The sequence below is a fragment of the Podarcis tiliguerta genome (genome assembly GCF_965153285.1).
Source record: "Podarcis tiliguerta genome assembly, chromosome: 2".
Classification (NCBI taxonomy): domain Eukaryota; kingdom Metazoa; phylum Chordata; class Lepidosauria; order Squamata; family Lacertidae; genus Podarcis; species Podarcis tiliguerta.
In genome coordinates, this window is record NC_139535.1 from 9,547,602 (window position 1) to 9,574,592 (window position 26,991).

At 45.4% G+C, this 26,991-nt stretch overlaps 1 protein-coding gene across 1 annotated transcript; it reads right to left on the reverse strand.

The window, feature by feature from the left end:
- Positions 1–7,655: 7,655 nt before the first annotated feature.
- LOC310670086 (uncharacterized protein) lies at positions 7,656–25,895 on the reverse strand. The gene is made up of 10 exons (XM_083424668.1): positions 25,444–25,895; positions 23,396–23,475; positions 20,965–21,039; positions 16,370–16,576; positions 15,690–15,712; positions 15,098–15,210; positions 13,443–13,493; positions 10,685–10,764; positions 9,083–9,209; positions 7,656–8,290 (listed from the first exon to the last, which is right to left on the reverse strand). Exons 2-10 carry the CDS (start codon positions 23,414–23,416, stop codon positions 8,052–8,054), a joined length of 936 nt encoding a protein of 311 aa, XP_083280794.1. The 5' UTR covers positions 23,417–23,475; positions 25,444–25,895; the 3' UTR covers positions 7,656–8,051.
- Positions 25,896–26,991: the final 1,096 nt, after the last annotated feature.

Consider the following 26,991-nt stretch of genomic DNA (forward strand, 5'->3'; position numbering starts at 1 on the left):
CACCCTCATCTTTCAGCCCGGACACTGAGGTCCAGCTCCGAGGACCTTCTGGCGGTTCACTTCCTGCAAGATATGAGGTTACAGGGAAGCAGGCAGAGGGCCTTATTGGTGGTGGTGCCCGCCCTTTGGAACACCCTCCCATCAGATGTCAAACAGATAAACGACTATCTGACTTTTAGAAGACATCTGAAGGCAGCCCTCTTTAGGGAGGTTTTTAATGTTTGATATTTAATCACTTTTTTATTTTGTTGGAAGCCCGCCCAGAGTGGCTAAGGAAACCCAGCCAGATGGGCGGGGCATAAATAATAATATAACCTTGCAGGGTTTCGAAGTACACAAGGGACCCCCTTTGGCTTCCTTGCAACTCAAGTAGATCCCTGATTGGGAAACTTTTTTACAGTTGCACTTCCACTCTTACTGGCTCTGAATGTCAGTTGGCAGGTGCAAGGTAGCTTAGGATGCTGTGGCGGTCTGTGTTGCTTTGTAACGGAAATATATCGCCTCCCCAAACAGGAAAGGATTTGACGGAAATATCCTGAATCTAGGAAGAGATATTCCCATGTGATGATGGAGTCCCATCATGTGACACTGCTTGTCCAGCCTTCATTTAACACACGTGGGTCCATGTCATTCTTATAAGCTCTTTATACAGATTTCTTTAAAATGTGCATATGAACAGTAGTATAAAGAACTGAAAGCACCAGAGTCTCATACGTTCCTAATCTCCTGTTGATGCCCCCTTCAACCCCCAAAGAGGCCCTTCTGCTTCCTCTGAGCCTGCCAGCCCATGTGTGACCCAAATGGGGCCACAGGGAAGGAATTGGGTTGCTGAAAAAATTAAAATGCATGTAATGGTTTTGGGGATTCATAGGCTTCCTGATGAATTGCCTAACTAGCAAAGGAAGTTGCTAACATAGGATGGAGATAATGGTTTTTGCTGTAAAGCTCTGAAATGTTTGTAGATTGAAATGCAAAACAAAAAGTAACTCCAGGTTATAAAACTTGGCATTGACATTTAGATCTGGAGGATCTCACAATGTACCGTATTTTTTGCTCTATAAGACTCACATTTTCCCTCCTAAAAAGTAAGGGGAAATGTGTGTGCGTCTTATGGAGAGAATGCAGGCTGCACAGCTATCCTAGAAGCCAGAACAGTAAGAGGGATTGCTGCTTTCACTGCGCAGCGATCCCTCTTGCTGTTCTGGCTTCTGAGATTCAGAATATTTTTTTCCTTGTTTTCCTCCTCCAAAAACTAGGTGCATCTTGTGGTCTGTGCGTCTTATAGAGCGAAAAATACGGTAGATAAGTCACCATATCAGAGAATGAAGAAAGCAAGACTTTAATGGTTAGTGACTGTTAGGAGATCATCGGGTGTACACTTGCTCCAGATGCACATTTGCTCAATTTTGGGAATGGCTTTGTCTATACGTAACCATTCTTATGTTAAACCTTTCCCCCTAAGAACAGCCTTTTCTAAACTTACAGTAAATCTTTGAACTTAATTCATAAAACTGTGTGGTCTCTTAATTTCTATCCACCCCGAAGCCAAACCTCATACTCTACCACAAAGTGTTCTCAAAGAGACAGAAGAAGTATATTTAACTATTGTTTATTTTAGGATGTTTAGTAAAAGGCAGCCTGGCAAAATATTTCACCTGGTAGCAGCAAAAAGCAGGAATAAAAACAAGAGGGGAATGCTCTGTTTTGCCCAGATTTCACTTTGCCTCATGGTAGATGATCCAGGGTGCAGCTGGGGTGCCATGACAGGATAATAGGAGGTTACAGCTACTGTACTATACACTATATACAAATGGAGATGCTAGACTGCACTGAGTCTTACAGCTGCTTTCTGCAGCGACCTTATCTACACAGACATAACACTCAGTCTTTTCGACACGCTGACTGACTCACTCCCTGACTGACTCTCTCTCTCTCTCTGGCCAACTCACTCCCTGAGTGTGGTGCTGGAACAGAATAAGTAGATATAAGAACACGCCTCCTCCTCTCTGCAGAGTCAGGAGACTGATGAGGAGATTCTTGGGTATGGGAGGGGTGAAATCTCCTCACCAGAGTCACGCTCTAAAATGGGTGGCGAACCTTTTTTTGGCCAGGTGTGGGTGCGAAGCAAGGCTGGTGTGAAGGGTCCAGCTCAGAAAACTTGTGGTCTGTCAAGACAGTCTGAGGACTAGATGGGACCAGAAGGCCACATTTGGCCCCTGGAGCTGAATTTCCCTATTCCTTTAAAAAGATGGGTCCCTCAGGTTTGGGGTTACATGAGACAAAAGGTACACTAGTTTTGTTTCCAATGTGGCAATATTAAATACACTCTCGAACCACACATTTTGGGTACCCCCTCCCCCATTGAATAAAGCACTGTAAACTGTGGGCAATTGTAATGGATTGTTTTGAAGTCATTTCTGCACCAAGCAAAGTAAATTTTAGGGCCCCCAATTCCCCCCTCCTGTCCCATATTTTGCCCTAAAAGCGCCTGCCGTCGCAATATTGTTGATTGGTGAAGCCCACCTTTCGTCAGAAGGTGTCTCTGGTCTTATTCTAGATAAGGTTGCAGTCTCAAATATGCAGTTAGGACAGGGGGTAAAGGTAAAGGGTAAAGGGACCCCTGACAGCTAAGTACAGTCACGAACAACTCTGGGGTTGCAGTGCTCAACTTGCTTTACAGGCCAAGGGAGCCGACGTTTGTCCACAGAGTTTTTCCGGGTCATGTGGTCAGCATGACTAAGTCGCTTCTGGCAAAACCAGAGCAGCGCACAGAAACACTTTACCTTCCTGCCGGAGCGGTATCTATTTATCTACTTGCACTTTTGGACGTGCCTTCGAACTGCTAGGTTGGCAGGAGCTGGGACCGAACAACGGGAGCTCACCCCGTTGCAAGGATTCGAGCCGCGACCTTCTGATCGGCAAGCCCTAGGCTCTGTGGTTTAGACCACAGCGCCACCCGTGTCCCGTATAGGGCAGGGAGTGGTTGCTATTAAATCCAGCCTTTTCTTTGGACACCAAAGTGGCTTCGTTGCATGACGGTTCAGGCTGCTTCCTCTGGGACAGAGATAGCCCAGCCAAACTTCGGTAACATTATGTTTCGATTAATGCAGCAGTTTATATGGAAAAGGTGTGTTCAAATTTAAATAAATAAATAAATGGGCAGAAGATAAAGAAGAAACTAGGAGATTTCATCACAACTCTCCCATGGCACATCTGCTCTGGACCCAAGTAATCTCCCTTTCACAATACAGTCATACCTCGGGATAAATGTGCTTCAAGTTAAGTATTTTTGTCAGAATAATTTTTTATTAACCGACCAATCACATCAAAACAAACCAAATTACATAAATTCCAAATTGCACAGCCGAATTTTAAATTTTTGTTGGGGGTACCCATATTTCAAGTTCCGAAGGGGATCCAATCAACTTCTTGCTTCTTACTGCTGTTTTAATGTCCACAAATCTAATCTTATGATGTTCACAGTACTATCCAGTCCTTTCTTATTGTTTTTCCACATCTCTTGTTGTCATTTTCATATATTTTTCCTTTCTGGTTAGAACAGTTTGTAATCCTGCGTGGATATTATTATTTTTATCCAGTAGCCATATCCAGACGTTTTCCATATAACATCACTTCCCTACATCAAAACAGTCTTAGCGTCATTAATCTTCACCAATCTGTCTCCTTTCTCAAAACCTCTGAGAAGATTCACTTGTTTTCACTATGCAGTCTGAAAACAAGTCCGTTCTTCCTCCTGGCTATAAATCCTTTGGCAAGATGGCGACTCCGAATTAATTGCTACGCCATTCCCAAAAGCTCTTATTGCTTCTCGATCTCCATAAAGCATAGTTTTGGTTAAAGTTTATCTCCACACAGACCTTAATCATCCTGCTTGGGTCAGTTCAACCGACGATTCTAATGAGGAGGGGTTCTTGTAAATCACATAGAAGGAAAGTAAAAAAGGTTCCCCCCCCCATTCAGTCCCGTTGTTGTCAACATAACCAGCCTTTGGTGTATCTTCATCGTAAAATATTCCTGTTTCTCCAACCCGTCGTCTTCTTTCGCAGAGGTCACTTAAATTAGCAGACTTCACTCCCCTTCTTCACTTGAAATATGTGCATTTGCTTCTTTTGTAATTAATTATTCCAAAATGCTGCAACTAGTGCGCGATCAGAGACAGCGTCCAGGAGAGCTGAGGTCCACACGGGGGCATTCTGCCTAGGGCCCTCACCCCCTTCTTTCGAATTAGGGGGTGATTTATGGGCACAGCAGGCAAGGGCAGTGTTCCCCATTTCCTTGGGGCAACAAGGGAGGCTGCCTACTCCCATAACAGCCTCTTAATTACCCCGTGTGGGTCGGAGAGGTGGTATTGTCGGCCATCTTCCAATGCGCCCCTTAGTGGCCCCCCTCAAGTTAAGTATTTTTGGGTTGCGCTCCGTGGTGACACGAAAGTAATGGAGCGTGTTACTTCTGGGTTTTGCTACACGTGCATCTGCTGATGGTAAAAATGATGTCACGCGCATACGCGGAAGCAGCGAAACGCGCTCCGCACAGACGCAGGTTGCATTTGCTTCAGGATGCGAACGGGGCTCCAGAACGGATCCTGTTCGCATCCCGAGGTACCACTGTAGATTTCCTTAAGCACAATTAAGCTTTGGCCACTCTCTGAACATTTCTACGGTTTGACTTCCTTGTCGATCCATCAAGTGAAGCAGTAGCCTCGACATAAACTTTCCCAGCAGTCTGAGCATCCAAGTTATTTCTGTGTCGCCTCTCGTGGCTCATACATGCTGAGTTCAGTTTAAAGCTTTTGCCACAGTCCGAGCACTTAAAAGGTTTCTCTCCCGTGTGGATTCTCTGATGTGAAATGAGATGTGCTTTCTGGCTAAAGCCATGGCCACAGACAGAGCATTTGTATGGTTTGTCCTTCGTGTGGATCCTCTTGTGTACAATAAGATGAGACATCTGGCTGAAACCTTTCGGGCAGTCTGGACATTTATATGGCCTTTCTCCTGTGTGGATTCTTTCATGTTTAATAAGGCTAGAGCTCAGACCAAAGCTTTTCCCACAATGCAAACATTTATGCAATTTCTCTCCTGTGTGGGTTTTCTGGTGCCTCCTGAGGTCAGGCCCCCGACGAAAGCTCTTCTCACAACTTGAACATTTGTAAGGTTTGATTCCTGTGTGGATTCCCCGGTGTGAAGCAAGGTGGGAGCTCCGATGGAAAGCTTTCCCACAGTCCAAGCATTCATATGGTTTCTCTCTGCGGTGAGTTCTCCTATGTATATTAAGGTGGGAACGCTGGCTGAAGATTTTTCCACAGTCCAAACACTGATACGGCTTCATTCCCGTGTGGGTTCTCTTATGCTTAAGAAGCAGTATACTCTGACTAAAAAGTTTCCCACATTTAGGGCATGCTTTTTGCCTCCTGTCCTTGCAGATCTCCTTCTGGGCAGTGGTTTGACCAATGTCCCCACCGTCATCCTGAGAAGGAATTGGTTTCTCCTGGCTAGTCTTTTGGGCAGCTTTCTGCTGCTTTTCTGATCTGTGCTGATGACAAGTTGCATCTTTCCTATCATGCCCCTGGAATATTTTTTCTTTGCACATTCTGAAAGAGGTGTCCTCTTTAGAATTTTCTGGCACCAGATTCTCCCTCAGAACATCTCCCTTAGAATGTCCAGTTTCCTTAGAATTTCTGGGAACTTGGTTTTTCCTCAGAACATGTCTCCTAGAATTCCCAATTTCCTTAGCATTTCTCAGCACTAGATTTTTATTTGGAATGTCTCCTGTAGAATGCCCAGTTTCCTTAGGATTTCCAGGAAATAGATTCTCCCTTAGAACATCTCCCCTAGAACACTCAATTTCCTTAGAATTTTCTGGCACCAGATTCTCCCTCAGAACATCCTCCCTAGAATCCCCAATTTCTTTAGAATTTCTCAGCACTAGATTCTTCCTTTGAATATCTCTCCTAGAACGGTCAATTTCCTCAGAATTTCTGGGAACTCGATTTTTCCTCAGAACTTCTACTCTAGAACGTCCAGTTTCCTTAGAATTTCTGGGGACTCGATTTTTCCTCAGAACATCTCTCCTAGAATTCCCAATTTCCTTAGCATTTCTCAGCACTAGATTTTTATTTGGAATGTCTCCTGTAGAATGCCCAGTTTCCTTAGGATTTCCAGGAAATAGATTCTCCCTTAGAACATCTCCCCTAGAACACTCAATTTCCTTAGAAATTTCTGGCACCAGATTCTCCCTCAGAACTTCCTCCCTAGAACCCCCAATTTCCTTAGAATTTCTCAGCATTAGATTCTTCCTTTGAACATCTCTCCTAGAATGGTCAATTTCCTTAGAATTTCTGCGAACTCGATTTTTCCTCAGAACTTCTCCTCTGGAATGCCCAGTTTCCTTAGAATTTACGGGGAATTGATTTTTCCTCAGAACTTCTCCTCTAGAACGTCCAGTTTCCTTAGAATTTCTGGGGACTTGATTTTTCCTCAGAACATCTCTCCTAGAACTCCCAATTTCCTTAGCATTTCTCAGCACTAGATTTTTATTTGGAATGTCTCCTGTAGAATGCCCAGTTTCCTTAGGATTTCCTGGAAATAGATTCTCTCTTAGAACATCTCCCCCAGAACACTCAATTTCCTTAGAATTTTCTGGCACCAGATTCTCCCTCAGAATATCCCCCCTAGAATTCCCAATTTCCTTAGAATTTCTCAGCACTAGATTCTTCCTTTGAACATCTCTCCTAGAATGGTCAATTTCCTTAGAATTTCCAGGGACTTGATTTTTCCTCAGAACGTTTCTCCTAGAATGTCCAATTTCCTTAGAATTTCTGGGAACTTGGTTTTTCCTCAGAACATGTCTCCTAGAATTCCCAATTTCCTTAGCATTTCTCAGCACTAGATTATTCTTAGGAATGTCTCCCATAGAATGCCCAATTTCCTTAGGATTTCCAGGAAATAGATTCTCCCTTAGAACATCTCCCCTAGAACACTCAATTTCCTTAGAAATTTCTGGCACCAGATTCTCCCTCAGAACATCCTCCCTAGAATCCCCAATTTCCTTAGAATTTCTCAGCACTAGATTCTTCCTTTGAATATCTCTCCTAGAACGGTCAATTTCCTCAGAATTTCTGGGAACTCGATTTTTCCTCAAAACATCTCTCCTAGAACTCCCAATTTCCTTAACATGTCTCAGCACTAGATTCTTCCTTTGAATGTCTCTCCTAGAACGGTCAATTTCCTCAGAATTTCTGGGAACTCGATTTTTCCTCAGAACATCTCTCCTAGAACTCCCAATTTCCTTAACATTTCTCAGCACTAGATTTTTCTTTGGAATGTCTCCCCTGGAACACTCAATTTCCTTAGAATTTTCTGGCACCAGATTCTCCCTCAGAACATCCCCTCTAGAATCCACAATTTCCTTAGAATTTCTCAGCACTAGATTATTCCTTTGAATATCTTTCCTAGAATGGTCAATTTCCTTAGAATTTCTGAGAACTCGATTTTTCCTCAGAATTTCTCCTCTAGAACGTCCAGTTTCCTTAGAACTTCCGGGGAATTGATTTTTCCTCAGAACATCTCTCTTAGACTGCCCAATTTCATTAGAATTTCCAGGGACTTGATTTTTCCTCCTAAGAATGTATTCCTTAGACTTTTCAACCACCTTAGGATTTCCTGGCGCTACGTTCTTCCTTGCCTTTCTTACATTGCCTTTCTTAGGATTTTCATCTCCCTTAGCATTTTCCGCTGCTGGATTCTCCTCCTCCTTTTTCTCCTGCCCATCTTGCACTGCAATAAAGAAAGAAAAGACAGGTCAGTGAATACCTGAAGGACTGCAGCAGTTCCACATATGAACCTGCCTGGACCCTGAGACAGTCAGATGAGTGCCACTCAGAGAGGGGTCTGGAGAATGAGGACAACAGAACAGGTCTTCTCTATAGTAGCCCCTAGTCTATGGAATGCTCTCTCCTGGCATCAACTCTGCCATAGTTTCTCTCAGCGGCTAGCCTATGGAAAGCTCACAATCAGGACCTGAAAGCACTCTCCTTAGTTGCAACTCCTAGCATTCAGAATTATACAGTCACAAACGCTGGAGGCATATCCTAGCCACCACTGCCAGTAGCCATTGCCAGTGCTGGTCTGTCTTGTACTTCCTTTTCTCTCACCTGTTCTGGTGACTTCATGTTTGTTCCCCTTCTCAGAGCCCAGAGGGTGTAGACTCAGGGAGATCAACTCGTCCCCTTCCTCCACCCAGGAGTTTCGATCCGAATTGGTGAGGGAAAGAACTGGGCGCAAAAGTGAAATCAGAAAGAAGAAAAACTCTGTTGTTAATTCAACTTGAAGGTTTTTTCCAGAACCATCCTAATAAAATTTAACAGCATGCCTTGAGTTGTTATTCCTGCATCATTTCGCTTTATGACACTTTCACATGGCCAAATTGGATGAATTCCTCTATTCATGTCAGTTTTTTCTAAGGTCAATAACTAAAATGATTTCGAAATTAGATGGTTGTTGGCTGATACAGAATCATAGAGTTGGAAGAGACCACAAGGGCCATCGAGTCCAACCCCCTGCCAAGCAGGAAACACCATCAGAGCACTCCTGACATATGGTTGTCAAGCCTCTGCTTAAAGACCTCCAAAGAGGGAGACTCCACCACACTCCTTGGCAGCAAATTCCACTGTCGAACAGCTCTTACTGTCAGGAAGTTCTTCCTAATGTTTAGGTGGAATCTTCTTTCTTGTATATACACACATTTGTTATTTATATGCAGTGGCACCGAGAAACTATAAGATACTTTTTTGAACCAAAACAGTGCTGAGACTCCCAAGGTGATTTTTTAAAAATTTAACAGCACCAAAGCTGCAGCTAGACAAAGAAGCAGCTGTGTGAATAGAGAGTGAGGGGGAAAAAACATTTGGGAAAGATAAGCATGGTCTCAAGGTATGGTCTGAAGGCACTTGTAAATAAACAAAACCATGCAAACTTTCTTGAATCCCATAACACCAGGAGGGGATCAACTGGATTCAATGATGCACACACTCCACACTCAAAATACAAGATAAAGAAATTCTTACCCAAAGAGGTCACATTTTCATAGTTTTCCTGCATGACATCCCTGTATAAGGCTCTCTGAGGGGGGTCCAGGAGAGCCCATTCACCCTCAGTGAAATGCACAGCTATCTCCTCGAACGACACAGGCTCCTAAAACACAAAAAACAGTCAACAAGGATGAAGGAACACAGGGCCACTTCTGCCTTGCTTGTTGACACATGATGCTCTTCCTTCCAATGACATGTGAAGCATCAAGGAAGACGGCCACCTCTGAACAGATGCAGAGGCCTTTCAGCTTGTGGTCAAGCAGAACACTATGTATCACAATCATATCATGGTTGCACCAGCTGCCATTTCATTACTGGTCCAAGTTCAAGGTGATACGATTGATTTGTTGTTGTTGTTTAGTCGTTTAGTCTTCTCTTCTCATGAGGTGGCCAAAGTATTGGAGCCTCAGCTGCAGGATCTGTCCTGCCAGTGAGCACTCAGGGCTGATTTCCTTCAGAATGGAGAGGTTTGATTTTCTAGCAGTCCATGGGACTCTCAAGTCTCTCCTCCAGCACCATAATTCAAAAGCATCGATTTTATAAACTATTGGTTTATAAAACCTTAATGGCTCAGAACTAGGTAACTTAAGGGATCACCTTGTCCTCTATGTGCGCAGCCTGGGAGTCATTTTGGACTCTCAGCTGTCCATGGAGGCGCAGGTCAATTCTGTGTCTAAGGCAGCTGTGTACCAGCTCTATCTGGTATGCAAGCTGAGACCCTACCTGTCCGTGAACTGTCTCACAAGAGTGGTGCATGCTCTGGTTATCTCCTGCTTGGACTACTGCAACACGCTCTATGTGGGGCTACCTTTGAAGGTGACCCGGAAACTACAACTAATCCAGAATGCAGCAGCTAGACTGGTGACTGGGTGCGGCTGCCGAGACCACATAACACTGGTCTTGAAAAAGGCATACATTGGCTCCCAGTACATTTTCGAGTACAATTTAAAGTGTTGATGCTGACCTTTAAAGCCCTAAACGGCCTTGGCCCAGTATACCTGAAGGAGCATCTCCACCCCCCCATCATTCTGCCCAGACACTGAGGTCCAGCTCCGAGGGCCTTCTGGCAGTTCCCTCATTGCGAGAAGTGAGGTTACAGAGAACCAGGCAGAGGGCCTTCTCGGTAGTGGCACCTGCTCTGTGGAACGCCCTCCCATCAGATGTCAAGGAAATAAACAACTACCTGACTTTTAGAAGACATCTGAAGGCAGCCCTGTTTAGGGAAGTTTTTAATGTTTGATGTTTTATTGCTGTTTAATAATCATTATTAATAATGTTGGGAGCCGCCCAGAGTTGCTGGGAAAACCCAGCCAGATGGGCGGGGTATGTATGTATGTATGTATGTGTAAATACTTAAATAGAATTGTTGTTGTTGTTAGTCTCTCCCCTGCTGCCATTCATGGAGGTTAAGACAATCAATGGCTACTAGCTATGATGGTGATTGTCTGCTTCCATGGTCAAAGGCAGTAGATTTCTGAACACCAGCTGCTATTGTGCTCAAGTCCTGCTTGGCGGCTTCCCATACTCAGCTGGTTGAGAACAGGACACGAGACCAGACATATTTGCAAATCCCTTTACCTGAACCAGCTCTATTTTTCCTCCACATCTTCTGTGAAGATGTAGAAATCTGGAGTAGAATGATGACCTTCCTTGGCACCCTGGGGAAAGAGAGGGTGATTTTTCAGATGTCTCTTGCGCATCATTGTCTGTTCATTTGTTTCTCTACTCAGCAATACACCCACTTCAGTGGTCTCTCAAGGCAGCTTGCACAGACAGAGGAGAATGAAGCCCATTAAAACAGCAACGTGAAACAGTACAATTAAAATATCATGGGGCAGAGAGGTTAGGAACCTTTTCTGAGCAATCTCCCAAGGGCCAGAAGCAAAGGTGAGTGGAGCGATAAAAGGAAATTTTTAACCTTTGTACACCAATGTGGTTTCCACACACACACAACCCTCTCTTTCTTCCATCTGAGCAAAGAAGAAACATTGAAGGGCACATTCCAGCCAGGCAAGAACTCCTAGGGAGGCTGCAAAGCCAGGCCGGTCAGGGGTATGGCTAGTAAGAGTTCCAAGGGCTGGAAAGCAAAGCCTGGACAGTCATGTTTGGTCTCTGGGGCCTGAGGTTCCCCACTGCTGCCATTGGGCAGGAAGAACCCAACCAGCAGGAAATCCAGTTCATGAAACAGCAGAAACAAGTATCAAAAGAAATCCTATGGAATGCAGCTCCCCAAGGAGGTGCAGTCCCCTGTGACCATTTCCCCAGCCTTTCCCCCGAGATACTAACTTTCTGTGTGCAGGGAGATTTTTTGACATTACGGAGCATTCCAGCTTGTGATTTCCCACCACCTTTGTTTGCAACTAGCACAGTTCCCGGAAAGATGTTCCACATGCTCTTCAAAGCAAATTTTAAGAATATAATCAATCCCCTCAATAGTCAATCAAAAGCCAATGCAAAGCCATTGGCTTAACCCCTTATTCATTGACCCTTGGCAGATGCAATTTGATGTCATTTTAAAATCAAATTTCATTATGCATAATTGTTCTAAAGTGGCTGATTTTATTTTTGATTGCTCCATTTAAAGCAATCAGAATCCTGCTTGATTAAAAATAAAATGTACATTCAATAGCAATTGCTTGCACTCATCCATTCCTACCCTTATTTCTCCATCTCCCACTGTACTTTTGTCCACCGCTGATTTTCTATTGGAGGCTCCTTGAGGGCAGAGACCAGCCCACATTTATTCATCTTATTTATTTCATACAATTTAGACAATGCTTGATTGTAAAAAAAAAACAACCCAACAACCTCAAAGCCATTTACAAAAAGATAAAATTGAGGAAAAATCCACAGCCATATTTTAAAACACGCAAAAGTTAAAAGTAGTAAAACAGATTAAAATTACCTCAACCTTCTAAGCATCTGGGAAGACTTGTCTAAACAGAAATGTTTTAGCAGGTACCAAAAAGAGTACAGTTAAGGTACCTGCTTGATCTCAATAGGCAGCAGGTTCCAAAGAGCAGTTGCTTGCCACACTAAACAATCAAGCTGTTACAAATGCAGAATGTGTATTATGAGACACCTCTGTTCGTGCCATTCCCACTAATGAAGCAGCTGAGTTGGTGCATGTGGGATAATGCAATCTCGTAGGTAGACTGGCTAGGTAGTAAAGGTAAAGGTATCCTTGACCATTAGGTCCAGTCGCGGACGACTCTGGGGTTGCGGCGCTCATCTCGCTTTATTGGCCGAGGGAGCTGGCGTAGAGCTTCCGGGTCATGTGGCCAGCATGACTAAGCCGATTCTGGTGAACCAGAGCAGCCCATGGAAACGCCGTTTACCATCCCGCCAGAGCGGTACCTATTTATCTACTTGCCCTTTGATGTGCTTTCGAACTGCTAGGTGGGCAGGAGCAGGAACCGAGCAAGGGGAGCTCACCCCGTTGCGGGGATTCGAACCGTCGACCTTCTGATCAACAAGTCCTAAGCTCTGTGGTTTAACCCACAGCGCCACCCGCGTCCCTACTGGCTAGGTAGGTAAGGGCTTTATACGCTAACAGTAACATCTTGAACTTGGCTCAGTAGCAAATCAGCAACCAGGGCAGATCTCTGAGCGCAAGTGACAAGGCAATCCTGTCAGCAATCGTGCTGCAGCATCCTGCACTAACTGCAGCTTCTGGCTAAAGCGTGAGGAAAGCCCCACATAGAGCCCATTGCAGTAATCCAGTCCTGAAATAACCAATGCTGGAACTACTGTGGCAAAGCTTTCCTGCTCCAGGAATGGCCGCAACTATCGAATCAGCCCCGGTAGCTAAAAAGGCATTTCTAACTGCTAACGCTACCTAAGCCTCCAGTTGACAGAATTGAATCAGGTTTGATTATGGAAGTCTGAAAGGTGCTATTTACACTGATAGCAGACTGTTGGCATACATAACTACAGTGGTACCTCGAGTTAAGTACTTAATTTGTTCCGGAGGTCCGTTCTTAACCTGAAACTGTTCTTAACCTGAAGCACCACTTTAGCTAATGAGGCCTCCTGCTGCCGCCGGAGCACGATTTCTGTTCTCATCCTGAAGCAAAGTTCTTAACCTGAAGCACTATTTCTGGGTTAGCGGAGTCTGTAACCTGAAGCATACGAAACCTGAAGCGTATGTAACCCGAGGTACCACTGTATATATAGATTGGCTCTGAGGCTACTAAATTTATAATCTGAGGCTTAACATCCACCCAGGAATTGAAAAAGCTGCCTTGTACCATCTCAAGACTAGATGGTCCTTCAAGCCTAGTACTGTCTAAATCTACAAGCCTTTGGCCATTTGGAGATATTCACGCTGCCTTACCAGATAAGAAAGATGGGTCTGCATCGTTCCCCAGCTCCAGCTGCAAAATCTCTGAGGAAAGAAAGAACGGGAAAGATAATAATCCCTTCCCCATTTTTGGTCCTTACCAATGGAACTTGCAACAAAATTTTGCAGGGTGGATTGCTCTTGTTTCGAGTTTCAGCTAGGCCTTTTTCAGGATACTCCATTCCATTCCCCCTCCCCCAACAGCCAGTCAGCATTCAGTGGCCACTGAGCATGCTCTATTTTCATTGGGCTGTTTTGGAAGATTCCGTCTTCCCCTTAGGGCTCTTTTTCTAATGGCATCTTTACACTTCCGCAAACCTTGGGGTCCCACAGATTGGCACTTAGAGAATTGCTTCTTATTGCCAAAACCTTAAAGGGGGAGAGCAGGGAGACATATATGTACAGGGAGACTCATATATATGAGTCTGCCTAATTTTTCTATGTGCAGTACTGGAGTGCATCTACTCAATGGGATCTCCTACTCTCAAATCCATGTTGCTTAATCCAGTCTGTTGTACATTAATGTCATTGTTCTTTACAGACGGTGCAATACGAATACTATTCTCAAAATGTTATATTCCTCTCATGCTGACCTTCTGTAATCCTGAATCCTGTGACAGCCTTTCAGTAAGGCCCATTTAAAAATCTGTAAACATTCAGTTCCCCGTTTATGCAGCCATAAGCCCACAAAATGCACAATGCAGTACAAGCAAAAGCAAAATGCACCTGCTCAAAAATATTTGAGGGCTACAACTGCAAACGTCAAAAAGTATGATCTCTTGAGCAAAATCAGCAAAAATCCAAAAGTAGAGGCAGAATTAAAGGTAAAGGTACCCCTGCCCGTACGGGCCAGTCTTGACAGACTCTAGGGTTGTGCGCCCATCTCACTCAAGAGGCCAGGGGCCAGCGCTGTCCGGAGACACTTCCAGGTCACGTGGCCAGCATGACATCGCTGCTCTGGCGAGCCAGAGCCGCACACGGAACGCCGTTTACCTTCCCGCTAGTAAGCGGTCCCTATTTATCTACTTCCACCCGGGGGTGCTTTCGAACTGCTAGGTTGGCAGGCGCTGGGACCGAACAACGGGAGCGCACCCCGCCGCGGGGATTCGAACCGCCGACTTTTCGATCGGCAAGCCCTAGGTGCTGAGGCTTTTACCCACAGCGCCACCCGCGTCCCTTCAGAATTACTTTAAAAGCCAAAAACGTGAATTTCAAGACAGAATTCCACCTGAAGATTTCATACTCTCCATGTGACCCTATTTCCCAGGGACACCCCTGATTTAGAGAAGCCATGCTGGTTTCTGAATGTCCCACTTTTCCTTAGGATGTCCCTATTTTCATTGGAAAAATGTTGGAGAGTATGGAGCTATCCAAACCCCGAGCTGTCTAAAGGCAATCTTGTATAGGAAGTTTTTTAAATGTTTAATGTTTTATTATATTTTTATATATGTTGGAAGCTGCCCAGGGTGCTGGGGCAACATAATAATATGTGTGAGGTATAAATAGTGAAATTATCATTACGGAATGGGACGTCCCTATTTTCGTCGAAGAAATGTTGGAGGGTATGAGATTTCATAATCCTTTTCTTGAATTAATACCCTGTGTGGATATCAACTCTTTTAATTCAGACTCCAGCAGGCTGACCTCACCTTTAAATGCCAGTAGCACCTCTTGCAATATCATCCTCTTCTCTGAAAAATGCCTTATCCTCTGTTCCAGTTCTAGAAAACCGCTTTCAAACTCAGGAAATGCCCCATTCTTCCTGATGAAGAGATAGTAAGTGAATAATCGATCCCACTTACCCTCCTGATTTATTGTCATCTTGTAATTAGCAACTTCCTGGAGCTAAACCCCTAAACCCCTTAAACCCTATTTTTCCTATACTGCTTTCCCATACAATTTTGTCTCCCTGTGGCTGTTTTGGTGTCATTTATTTCCTGCTTCATTCTTCTTCAGTGATCCCAACCAATCAGAGACCCCATAAAATGTGATCCAGCACTTGGGGCATCCTAATTGTTTTGACAGGCAGCCGTGCTTCCTGGACTGGCTGTAGAAATATTTTGCAGTGAACCACCCCCTCCTCAAAATCCCCAAAGGATGGGACCTTTTGATAATGATAAAGGAATTCAGGGAAACAGACACCTCACCCCCTGTTCTAGTTCCACTTCTATTTACAACATTGTCCAAGGCAGTTACAAAGTACTTTAACACATTGAAAGATAAATATTAGGCAAAACATACCTGCTTTCAGCTGTTCTGATGCTCTGCAGGAAAAAAGAGAAAGAGGGGAGAGAAGACATGAATCAGGCATCTGTATCATTCTGGTTAACCCTTCCTGTAACTTTCCCCATAAAAATGAACATAGCTGGTTTTTTTATTCTCTTATTTTGGTTTGCATCTATCTTCTAAAAACTTCAATAAAACAAAATATTTATTTTTTAAAATAAATAGATACGTGGCTTCCAGTTGTAATTAAGTACACAGCAACAAGTAGTAAATCCTCTATTATTTTTTCTATAGAGGGAGAGAGAAAAGGGGGGGGGTGTCACCACTGAGCCAATTAATCCAATATGGCTGCAACCCTATGCTCACTTACTTGGGTGTAAGCCCCATTGAATTCAATGGTGCTTGCATCTGAGAAGACACATAAAGAATTGCACTGTTTAAAACTTTTGACTTTTCCTCGGCACAGTGTGGCATAGTGGTTAGGGTGCCTGGGAGACAAAAGCTCAATCCCCAATTGGCCATGAAGCTTGTTGGGTGACCTAAAGCCAGTTGCCATCTCTCAGCCTAAACCACATCGGAGGGTTGTTGTGAGGCTAAAACGAGGGGAGAACCACGTGTGCCACCTTGACTGGAGCTCCTTGGAGGAAAGGCAGGATACAAATGTAATGATGATAAATAAGACAGGGATTCCCCACCTTCACAAGTGGATTCTGGTTGCTTTCTCTGCTTTCATGAAATGTTGCTTGCTCAGAACCTTCCAAAACTCTCTCATCTCTCCTCCTAACAATGTCATTGTCCAGCTTTTGCAGCCTCCTCAACACGAGTTTTTCTTGGTCTTCGACAAACCTTCGCAGCTCTTCCCACTCCCGGATTATGTTCTTCCTCTCAGCTTCTGTCTCCCTCTGCAATTCATAGGGGAAACAGCATTGTGGCGTCACACTCTCCCTATTGGGGTTGACCAATTTGGGGCTATCAGTGTGCTCACTAACACCACCTAAAGCACCTAAATATCCTCTCAAAAACCCACAATACTGCTCAGTTTGTGCTTCACTGGCTTGGCCTCCACTACATTGAACACACTCCCTTAAATGTGACCCTGCTCCAATGGTTGCCAAGACTTGGACACTCTCTTCCTGGTTTTGAGTAAAGAAGTCCCTGTGAGCAGCAACAACCTTAGCTGCTATAGGTTCCTCTCTTTTTCCCAATAATTTGTGGGATGGGGAGAAGAAATGCCATGCCATTTTGTGTTCCTGTCTTTTCCCCCCTGTTCTTTTAGATGTGTTGGCCATTTTGTGTCATGCAGCAGCCATTTTGTGACAGGCACCTCCAGCACCTTCTCAAAACCCCAAATGTGCCCACTGGCCCAGAAAAGTTGGCAACTCCTGTTCCACAGATTAGTCAAGCAAGCAAACCACCGAAAGCTTAGCCCAGCCTTACTGAGGGGAGGGGGTAATATTTTAACTTTATGAATTTTTTTCCAGGATCAAAAGAAAGGGAACCCCCTCCCCCTTTTGTTCTTCAATGAGGACTTCTGCAAAACAGAGGAGAGTGCTAAAATTCATTGAACCTCTTGAAGTTCCTGTGTCTGTAGGCGGTTTGACTAGATGATCCTTGGGATTCCTTCCAACTCTAAATTTCTGTGATTCTAAATTACATGAGGCTGGCAATGGCCAATTGGGGTTTCAAAAATCCAAAATGGCGACCATGAGCCTGACAGAGGTCCAAAAAGTCACCCCCCCCCGAAATCTGCTGCCACAAAGGGTGGAAATTGCCCCCTCCTATGTGATGTTCTTTGACCATACTCACGCCATACTTTGAAAGCACTGTGATACCACTTTAAACCATCATGGCTTCCCACAAAGAATTATAGGAGCCAAAGTCGTTTAAAGGTGCTGAGAGTTGTTCTCACTGGGCTACAATTCTCAGAGTGGTTTAACAATCAATCCCCTTTCACAGGAAACTCTTAAGAATTGTAACACTGTGAGGGGAAAAGTTGCTGTGCACATCACAGAGGGGTTGGGGGATGTCTTCAGCTGATGCCCCTTGCCTGATTTCAGGCTTCCCTGCCCTAAAATCCAGTTCACTGAAGCTGCCACCTGCACATGCTCAATGGCTGCCTGAACTGTGCACACCTCAGCTTAACCGCAGCTGGACAGAAGCTGGTTTGAGGGAAAGCTCACCATAACAAAGGTATTTCTCACAGTAGCTACCAGATACCTATAGATGGTGGCCAATGTCACATGTACTTAGCTTCAAACACCCGCAGCGGGAGCGTGTCAGAGTGAGCGGCACAGTCAGTTGGCTCATTTTTGCTGTGTGTGGCCAATCTCTGAGTGGTGAGAGGTTTAAGGGGTACCACGGCATCCCTCGGATCAGTTTCCTTGGAACGAAGGCCATTGGAAACTGTGGTGTCTTCGGCTACGTGCACACCACACTTTTAAAGCACATTCTCCACGCCCTTCCCCAAACAAACAACCCTAGAAACTGTAGCTTGTTAAGGGTGCTGGGAAAGTCAGATCCGTGTGGGGCAAACTACAGTTCCCAGGATTCTTTGGGAGCAGACGTGGGCTTTAAATGTATGGTGTGTATGCAGCCTTTGTGTTATATGGTTTTATTTACACACGCAGGTGGAGCATACGATGGAAGGGCTCATGACATTAGCTCCACAAAAGATGTCACACACACCCCTCCACACACTGCATTAGGTTTCCTGGCTCATCCCCTATTGTTCTCCTACCCTCTAGCCAGGTGTGGTGCAGGAGGGAAGGCCTGTGCACTCCTCCTGAAAAGCATACGAGGCTAGCCGTTTCTATGGCAACGCACCTGTACCAGGCCAATTCTTTAATCCCCTTTAACAAAAAATGCTGTTCAAGGCTTCCCTAAGGCCATTAACTTAACAAAGAGACTGGTTTAACACAAAGAGACTGGTTTGACCACTTCAGTGATTGTGAGGAGGGGCTCCGCATACCAGTGTTAAGCCTTCCAGGCCTCTCCATCCTCCATTAGGGCTCAAGGGCAAATTCCAGCCACACAAAATTAGCAAGAGGAAGGGGCAAAACAGAGCCCTAAATGGATGTAGCCACAGGCCTGAGACACCTGGGAGACAGCATTATTCCCCACCCACAGCACTGAGGTTTCCTCATGTTGTTGTTGTTTAGTCGTTCAGTCGTGTCCGCCTCTTCGTGACCCCCTGGACCAGAGCACGCCAGGCACTCCTGTCTTCCACTGCCTCGCCGCAGTTTGGTCAGACTCATGTTTGTAGCTTCGAGAACACTGTCTAACCATCTCGTCCTCTGTCGTCCCCTTCTCCTTGTGCCCTCCATCTTTCCCAACATCAGGGTCTTTTCCAGGGAGTCTTCTCTTCTCATGAGGTGGCCAAAGTATTGGAGCCTCAGCTTCAGGATCTGTCCTTCCAGTGAGCACTCAGGGCTGATTTCCTTAAGAATGGATGCTGTCAGAGCTGGCTCCTGGTCCCAGCTCACAAAGGACCAACGCTAGCCGGTAGTAAAGTATCAAAGTCTTTATTGAAGAATAGTTTCCATTTCCAAGCCTCAGCGCCCCAGCTCTACGTCTAGAGTCTAGACCGGCGAAGCTCCGTCTGAATCTCCGCCCCCTGTACACCAGTTTAAGACTCTAATCTTACTCCACCTCTCCCTTCTCTCCTTTCTCCTCTGGGTCCTGCTGCCCCCCGGGATCTCCTCCCTCCTGGACTCCTCTGACGCAGACGTTGACCCTCCTGACTCCTCCCGCTCTCTTCGGCGGGCTTTAGGACTTGGCTCCCTACCCGGGCTGCCAACTGTGCCGCCTTCCTGTACATTTGAACTTGGCGCGCGCGCGCGTTTAACCTTCCTCTTAACCGTTTCCTCGCTCCCTGACGGAGGCGTGGTCAATCCTGCCTCATGTTCTCCCGCTGGTAGCGCGCCGCCTGATCCCGATGCCTGGGACTCCTCCCCCCTACTTCCCTCTGGTGTGGACGCTGGTCCAGATTTCCAGCTGCTGCTCTCTGAGTCCCCTCTGGCCCCTTCTCCCTGAAGTGCCCCCCTGGGTACTCCCCTTGCCCTGACCATGGGAGCCCCTTTTTGTGAATCCTCTGATTCACTGGACAGACTCAGAGACCTCGGATCGCTGTCATCGCTGACATTTCCTTCGGACTCCTCCCCTTCGCTCTCCATTTCCTCCCTCTCCTGTGCCTCTGCTCCTGAACCCCTGACAGATGCGTTTGATCTTCTTGCAGTCCATGGGACTCTCAAGAGTCTCCTCCAGCACCATAGTTCAAAAGCGTCAATTCTTCGCCGATCAGCCTTCTTTATGGTCCAGCTCTCACTTCCAGTAGTGATGTATGGAAGTGAGAGCTGGACCAGTAGTGATGTATGGAAGTGGAGGTTTCCTCATGCCTGTACTCTATTCTGAACTTAAAAAGTGAAATGCCAGTGGACAACTAAAGAGGTTTAAAGATGCTCTCAAGGCAAAAAAAAAAAAAAAGTATGATAAACGCCAACAACTGGGAAACACTGGCCTGCGAGCACTCCAATTGGAGAACAGCCTTTACCAAAGGTTTCATGGGCTCTGAAGAGGCTCAAACTCAGGACGAAAGGGAGAAACGTACTAAGAGGAAGGCATGTTTGGCAAACCCTCACCGTGATCAACTCCTGCCTGGAAACCTATGTCCCCACTGTGGAAGAACGTGTGGATCCAGAACTGGCCTCCACATTCACTTACAGACACACCATTAAGACCATGCTCATGGAAGACAATCTTACTCGGTTACGAGTGATTGCCAAAGAAAAAGAAGACTTCAGGATCCCATCTCACTGATATAAAACCCCAGGCTTGGAGAGGACACAAAAATCTCATCCGTAAAACACATACAAACACAATCCCTTAATTTGAGAGTGGGGAAACCCTAACACCTTCTGCAAGTGCCAAACTACAAGTCCCACCAAGCCTGGGCAACAGCCAGGTATCATGGGAACTGTATTCTGGCAAGCTGTTGCAACTGTTTTGCTTGCTCAACATCAACCCGGCACCCTCTGTTTTTCCACCACATGCTCCAAATGCCCTGGAATGACGCCATGCCAGGACAGTGTCAATTCTGAGGGGCGCTGAACTAGGCCACAGCAGTGGCAGAAAAGTATATGGCAGTTAAGAAGTCACCATGGAAGTAATAATCTGCCTCCCCTTTGCCCAATTTTCAGCACCTTTCAGCTCGCTCCCTCCAAACTGGATTCAGGCAAAGGGATTAGCAAATTTCTGGGCATCAGTTTTAAAATTTTCATCCTCATATGCTTACCAGCAAATCCTCACTTTTTCTTCGACGTTGTGCTTTGATTTCTTCTCTCTTGTCATTCACGTTGTCCTGCAGCACCTAAAGGTCCGGGGGCGGAGGGGGGGAGGCAATGATAATTTTAATTAAGGAACATTCCCACATATATCCCAATAGAAGTATAGGGTTTTTTCAAAAATTAAGTTTTGTTTATTTATTTACCGATTTGCAAGCTACACTTTCATAAGAAATGTAATAACAAGGCAGAATGCAAAATATAAAAACAAAATCAACAAATATATCCACAAAAGTCATCATCATTAAAGCATCAACATAACTGATTGGATTACAAAGAAAATTTATCTCGCAAAGGGCAGCCTAAATAGGAAAGTCTTCAAGAGATAGCTGAAAGAAGGGAGTAATGGTTTTCATATGAAATAACACAGATAATCCAAACTAGGGCACACAGTTTCCTTAAAATCTGTTTGTTTTTTAATTCCAAGGACCACAAACAATATATTGTGGAGCTTGGCAGGGAGAGGTCCATGTAAACAGAAGCAAGCGCTCAAAGCAGCTCATTGAGCAGCTCTCAAATTCTACTAGGAAGCTGAAAATACTTTTGGATATTTGCAATGGATTCTAGAAGAATCGCCTTAGCAAATGAGAGAATATTTAGCCTCTTCTTCTTTAAAGTGTCAGTATGCCACTGTGCTGTGGGGGGAAAGGGCTATTTCTCTGTGCCCCGCTAGTGGGTTTCCCAAAAACATCCATTTTTCTTCTTCTCTGGCGATCACTTGTAGTCAAGTAAGATTGTCTTCCATGAATACGGTCTTAACAGTGAGTCCGTAAGTGACTGTGGAGGCCAATTCTGGACCCAAACGGTTTTCCACAGTGGGGACATAGGTTTCCAGGTGGGAGTTGATCACGGTGAGGGTTTGCCAAACATGCCTTCTTCTTAGCACGTTTCTCCCTTTCGTCCTGAGTTCAAGTGTCTTCAAAGCCCATGACACCTTTGGTAAAGGCTGTTCTCCAATTGGGGCTCTCGCAGGCCAGTGTTTCCCATAACAAAAACTACCAGAGATATCTAAATTTTCGAAAGTAGGGGGTCCATGAGGAGGCCCACAGTCCTTAGCTAATTGGGAACTGCTCTTCTATGGCTCTTAAATGTGTTTGTGGGAGGGCGGTAATTGGTTTGCGTTTGTTTTATTAGGATTTTGTGTTCTCATTTTTTATTTTTATGTGGACTTTTATGTGATCTTTGGATAAAGAGCGGCATACAAATTTAATTAATAATAATACTAATATTAATAGGTAACTCCTCCTGCAACTCACTTCCTTGCTCAGCCTGGCTTCCTCTCAGCCGCGAGACTGATCCTTTCTGTCTGAAAGAGGTGGATCAAAAGGAGGTGCCTCCTTTCCTTGAGAGGCAGAAAAACCATGTGCCAGCTGCGCTTTCCTCAATCCTTACTTCTTGAACGGACAAAAACAAGTGTTTTAACCTTCGCCTCTGAGACATGCAAGGGTTGCATCAGCAGGAGCAGCTGGCTGAGGCTTCCCGCCTCCCTGGTCATTTGTTGACAGGCAGAATAAAACTGGAATTCTCAGGCCGCAACCACACATTTAAAGTGCATGATTCCCCCCAAAGGATCCTGGGAACTTTAGCTTGTTAAGAGGGTGCTGGGAATTGTAGCTCTGTTAGGGGTAAACTGCACTTCCCAGGATTCTTTTTTTTAATTTATTTGTTACATTTATATGCCATCTTTTATACATTTATTATATCCCCTACATTTGTACAGTGGTACCTCGGGTTAAGAACTTAATTCATTCTGGAGGTCCGTTCTTAACCTGAAACTGTTCTTAACCTGAAGCACCACTTTAGCTAATGGGGCCTCCTGCCGCCGTCGCGCTGCCAGAGCACGATTTCTGTTCTCATCCTGAAGAAAAGTTCTTAACCCGAGGTAATATTTCTGAGTTAGTAGAGTCTGTAACCTGAAGCGTATGTAACCAGAGGTACCACTGTATAGCCATGCTGGCTAGGAATGATGGAAGTTGTAGTCCAACAGCATTGTGGGACCCAAGGCTGAGAAATGCCGGGTTAGAATGTTGGACTAGGACCTGAGAGACCAGAATTCAAATCCCCGCACAGCTCACTGGGTGATCTTGAGCCCGTCCAGTGGCGTAGCGTGGGGGTGCAGGGGGGGCCGGCTGCAACATCTGGGGGTTAGGGTTAGGGGGCGCAAATCCACGGGTTAGGGGGCGCAAATTACTTGCCTTGCCACGCCACTGAGCCCGTCACTGCCTCTCAGCCAAAACATACCTCACAGGGTCGCCGTGGGGATTAAATAGCGGGTGACAGGGGAAGAACTGTGTATGCAGCTGCTTGGGGGGAAAGTGAGATATAATAAATAGGTAGATAAATAAATAAATTTGTTGCCTGCTCATTTTAATGCTCTCTTACCCAAGTTGCATCACCTTCCATCTTGCTGCAAAAGTCAACAGGATCTCTGGGGAGAAATATGGACCAGATGCCTCCGCCGCCTGTCCGGAAGAAAGAAGAACAGAGAAGGAATTGAAAAACAAAGCTTGATAAAGCAATTATCGGTGTGGTCTGCCTGCACTCCAAGCTTTCAGGCAGGGGAAAATTCCTACCCTACAGGCAGATCCCTGGGACATTTTGCATGAAAATTGTGTAGTTTGCCACTGAAGTAAAGCCTGTACCCCTTTATATTGTTATTGATTAAACTTATTACAGTAGTTTTGTGGGGAGGGGGGTTTACTGAAGTAACTCAAAGCAACTTAAAACAATAAATAACACATATCTTAAAAAAACAGCAAAAACGACATCTAAAACCTAAATGATTCCAGACTAGGGCTCGGGAGCGCCAGCTTGGCCCCCCAACTGTGGGTGCCATGCAGTGTGCATGGCCCTGCCACTGAAATTTGTGGGTGCCCAGCCCCTTCATGGGGAATTTTGTGGGTGCTTGGGCACACAGGGCCCAAGGGAGTTGGCACTTATGGAAGGAGTACCCAACGTGGTGCCTTCCATGTGTTGTCAAATAACAACTCTCACCAGCCCTAGCCATAAGCCTTACAGGCAGAAAGAAAGAAAGAAAGAAAGAAAGAAAAAGAACCCTAATTTCAATTCTTATGAATTCTGTTTCCCCACTGGCTCTGCTGAAAGACTTGACAAGTTTTGGCTCCTCCCCACCAATTCCTCCATTCCAGCTGGCCATTGCAACAACTCCATAACTAAGACCTAGTGTCTGAGTTGTGTTTTTCCTCTTCCCTCCCAGTCCTGTTTTTCCTTTTGTGTCATGTCTGTTGGATTTGTAAGATGACTTAATTTGTAAGCTGACTTAATTTCTATTTGCAAGCTGCTGGAGAAGCTTTTTTTATTTTTATTTTTTAAATTTTTGCTTACGAGTAGGATAATTTGTTCACACGCTTCAAATAAATAAATGAAATTTAAACCCAATAAATACATAAATAAGAGAAAGTGCTAGCTAACAATTTGATAATTAATTGCATGATGCCTTGCAGTATGTACATATCAACATATGTGCACACAAAGATAAGTTGTATCCAATGCCCAGTCTTGAGATTAATTTTACGGAGACCCTGAGCCTGGGAAGGCAGCTCCATCTTCAATCCTATGAACACTTACCTGTGAGTAAGCCCAAATGAACATAGTGAGGCTGACCTCTGAGTAAGCATGCATAGGTTTCTGCTGTGAATCCTAAAGGCTGAGTGACATGAAGCAACTTTTACAATGGATAGTACAGTAATAGTTTAATATTTGAACAGCATCCTCAACAGGGGTGGGGGGGGGGGGAGTATTATTAGCCGGTTTCTCTCCAGGAAAGACAGAAAGCTTGTGCCATTTAGGTTTAAAATCAAAATTCAGTTATTGTGAAAAAATGTTCGCAGAACTTCCTTTTTCCTCGAAGGAGAACAGCAGGATTACTAAATGTTTTTATTACTTTTGGGGTGTTTCGTAAGCCGCAGAGTCTTTTCATTTTGGATTAAGCCTCTTAAAATTAGACGGCCTCTCTTGTTCCAGCAGGCTTTCAGGGAAACTGACTTATTTTAAGGAAAGGGTTGGTGCTGTGATGTTTTTATTTCAATGATGGGTATGTTTTAATAGATCAGATAGAGAGATAGAAAGATATTCTGTTAGTGATTAATTGCTTTCAAATGCTTGTTTCCTCCCCCCCCCCCCAATCTTTTTAGCTCTTTCTATTTTAGCTGTAAGCCACCTTAGATTTGCCAGGGGAAAAGACATTATTATTGTTGTTGTTGATGATGATAAGCTGCAAGAATGATCGGGCACATACCAGAAAGTACGTCCTATTGAACTCGGTAGGATTTACGTCTGGGTAAAAATGCAAAGGACTGCATTGCAAGCTGAACTAAACAATAGGCTGCGGTGAGTGAGCACCACGCTCTGCCCGTTCAGCATAACAAAACAGATCTTCAGATCTTTGCTTTTCCCCCCTTCGCACTTACCCTTCCCAGACTTTTTCAACGCCTTTCTGTCGCAGCGGGGAAATTCAGCCCCCGGGTCCTTCCTCCGTGGGCTCCCAGTTGCTGATGGGGAGAAGATGCCGCCGCCGCCGCCGCCGCCGCGCCTCGCTCCTCAATTGCCCGGGTGCCGGGAAGGGGGGCTGCCGGGCCGGTGGGCGCGGATGCCGGATGCCGCTTCAAAACAAAGTTCTGGGAAAAGCCGCGTTCATCTCAGCCGAAATCAGAGACGGAGGGAGAAGCAAGCAAGCGACCAGCTCCCTCGCCTGGCGAGGATTTTAGACAGCCCTCTGCTGGCCGCGGGGAAGGCTCAGCCCAGGCCAAGATGCGCGGTCCAGATTTTAAACTGAGAAGTTGCAGCCTCTCCGCCCAAGCTACCTCGCAGGGTTGTTGTGGTTTGGAGAAGAGCTCTGTACCCCCACGCCTTGAGCTCCTTGGAGGAAAGGTGCAGTAATAAATGAGCCATAATAAGGAATACAATCAAATAGGTAGATTGGCTAAATGAATTGTTGGGTAGCTGCAAAGAGGTAAAGTTTCTGGTTGTTGTTGTTTAGTTGTTTAGTTGTGTCCGACTCTTCGTGACCCCTGGACCAGAGCACGCCAGGCACCAGTGGCGTAGCGTGGGGGGTGCAGAGGGAGCCGGCCGCACCGGGCGCAACATCTGGGGGTTAGGGTTAGGGGGCGCAAATCCATGGGCTAGGGGGTGCAAATTACTTGCCTTGCCCCGGGTGCTGACAACCCACGCTACGCCACTGCCAGGCACTCCTGTCTTCCACTGCCTCCCGCAGTTTAGTCAAACTCATGCTGGTAGCTTCGAGAACACTATCCAACCATCTCGCCCTCTGTCGTCCCCTTCTCCTTGTGCCCTCCATCTTTCCCAACATCAGGGTCTTTTCCAGGGAGTCTTCTCTTCTCATGAGGTGGCCAAAGTACAGTATTGGAGCCTCAACTTCAGGATCTGTCCTTCCAGTGAGCACTCAGGGCTGGTTTCCTTCAGAATGGAGAGGTTTGATCTTCTTGCAAGAATATTCTCTGGCAACTCCATAAACCGTTGGAGGAGGAGGAGGTGAAACATCCATGAACTCTTGGATCAGGCCAAAGAGCCCGTCTAGTCCAACACCCTGACATAAGGATAGAAGCTTCCAGAATTCACAGGAATCTTTGTGGGAAGGGGAGCCATGACTGTCTTAAGTGACATGTATTGCTTTCAATTTATAGTGCAGGACCCAGGACAGGGATGACAAAATCAGGGATGATGTTGTTGTCCAGGGATGATGGCAGCTGGAGTTCAACAGTATTTGGAGGACAAAATGTTGGCTGCTCCTGGTACAAGGACATTTTAAGAAACTGTGTGTGGGCTCTCCCTCAAATTCCTTCCCCCACCCACTGATCCCAGCACCTCATAGTTCAGAGAAGATTGCTGCCCAATAGGAGGAGCTAGTGAAATTGAATTCAGGGCTCATCTGCGGCCAGTGCTGTGTAAACCTTGCAACAAAAGAAAAGATGAAAATAACAGTTTATGGAGGCCCCACA

Excerpts from the sequence above, each read along its gene's own strand:
- LOC310670086 (XM_083424668.1), bottom strand. The coding sequence starts at position 23,416 with ATGGAAGGTGATGCAACTTGG. Across the intron at positions 16,577-20,964 it reads GAAAAAGTGAGGATTTGCTG|AGGGAGACAGAAGCTGAGAG; the intron begins GTAAGCATATGA and ends TATGAATTGCAG. Across the intron at positions 10,765-13,442 it reads AGACCCATCTTTCTTATCTG|GGTGCCAAGGAAGGTCATCA; the intron begins GTAAGGCAGCGT and ends CTCTTTCCCCAG.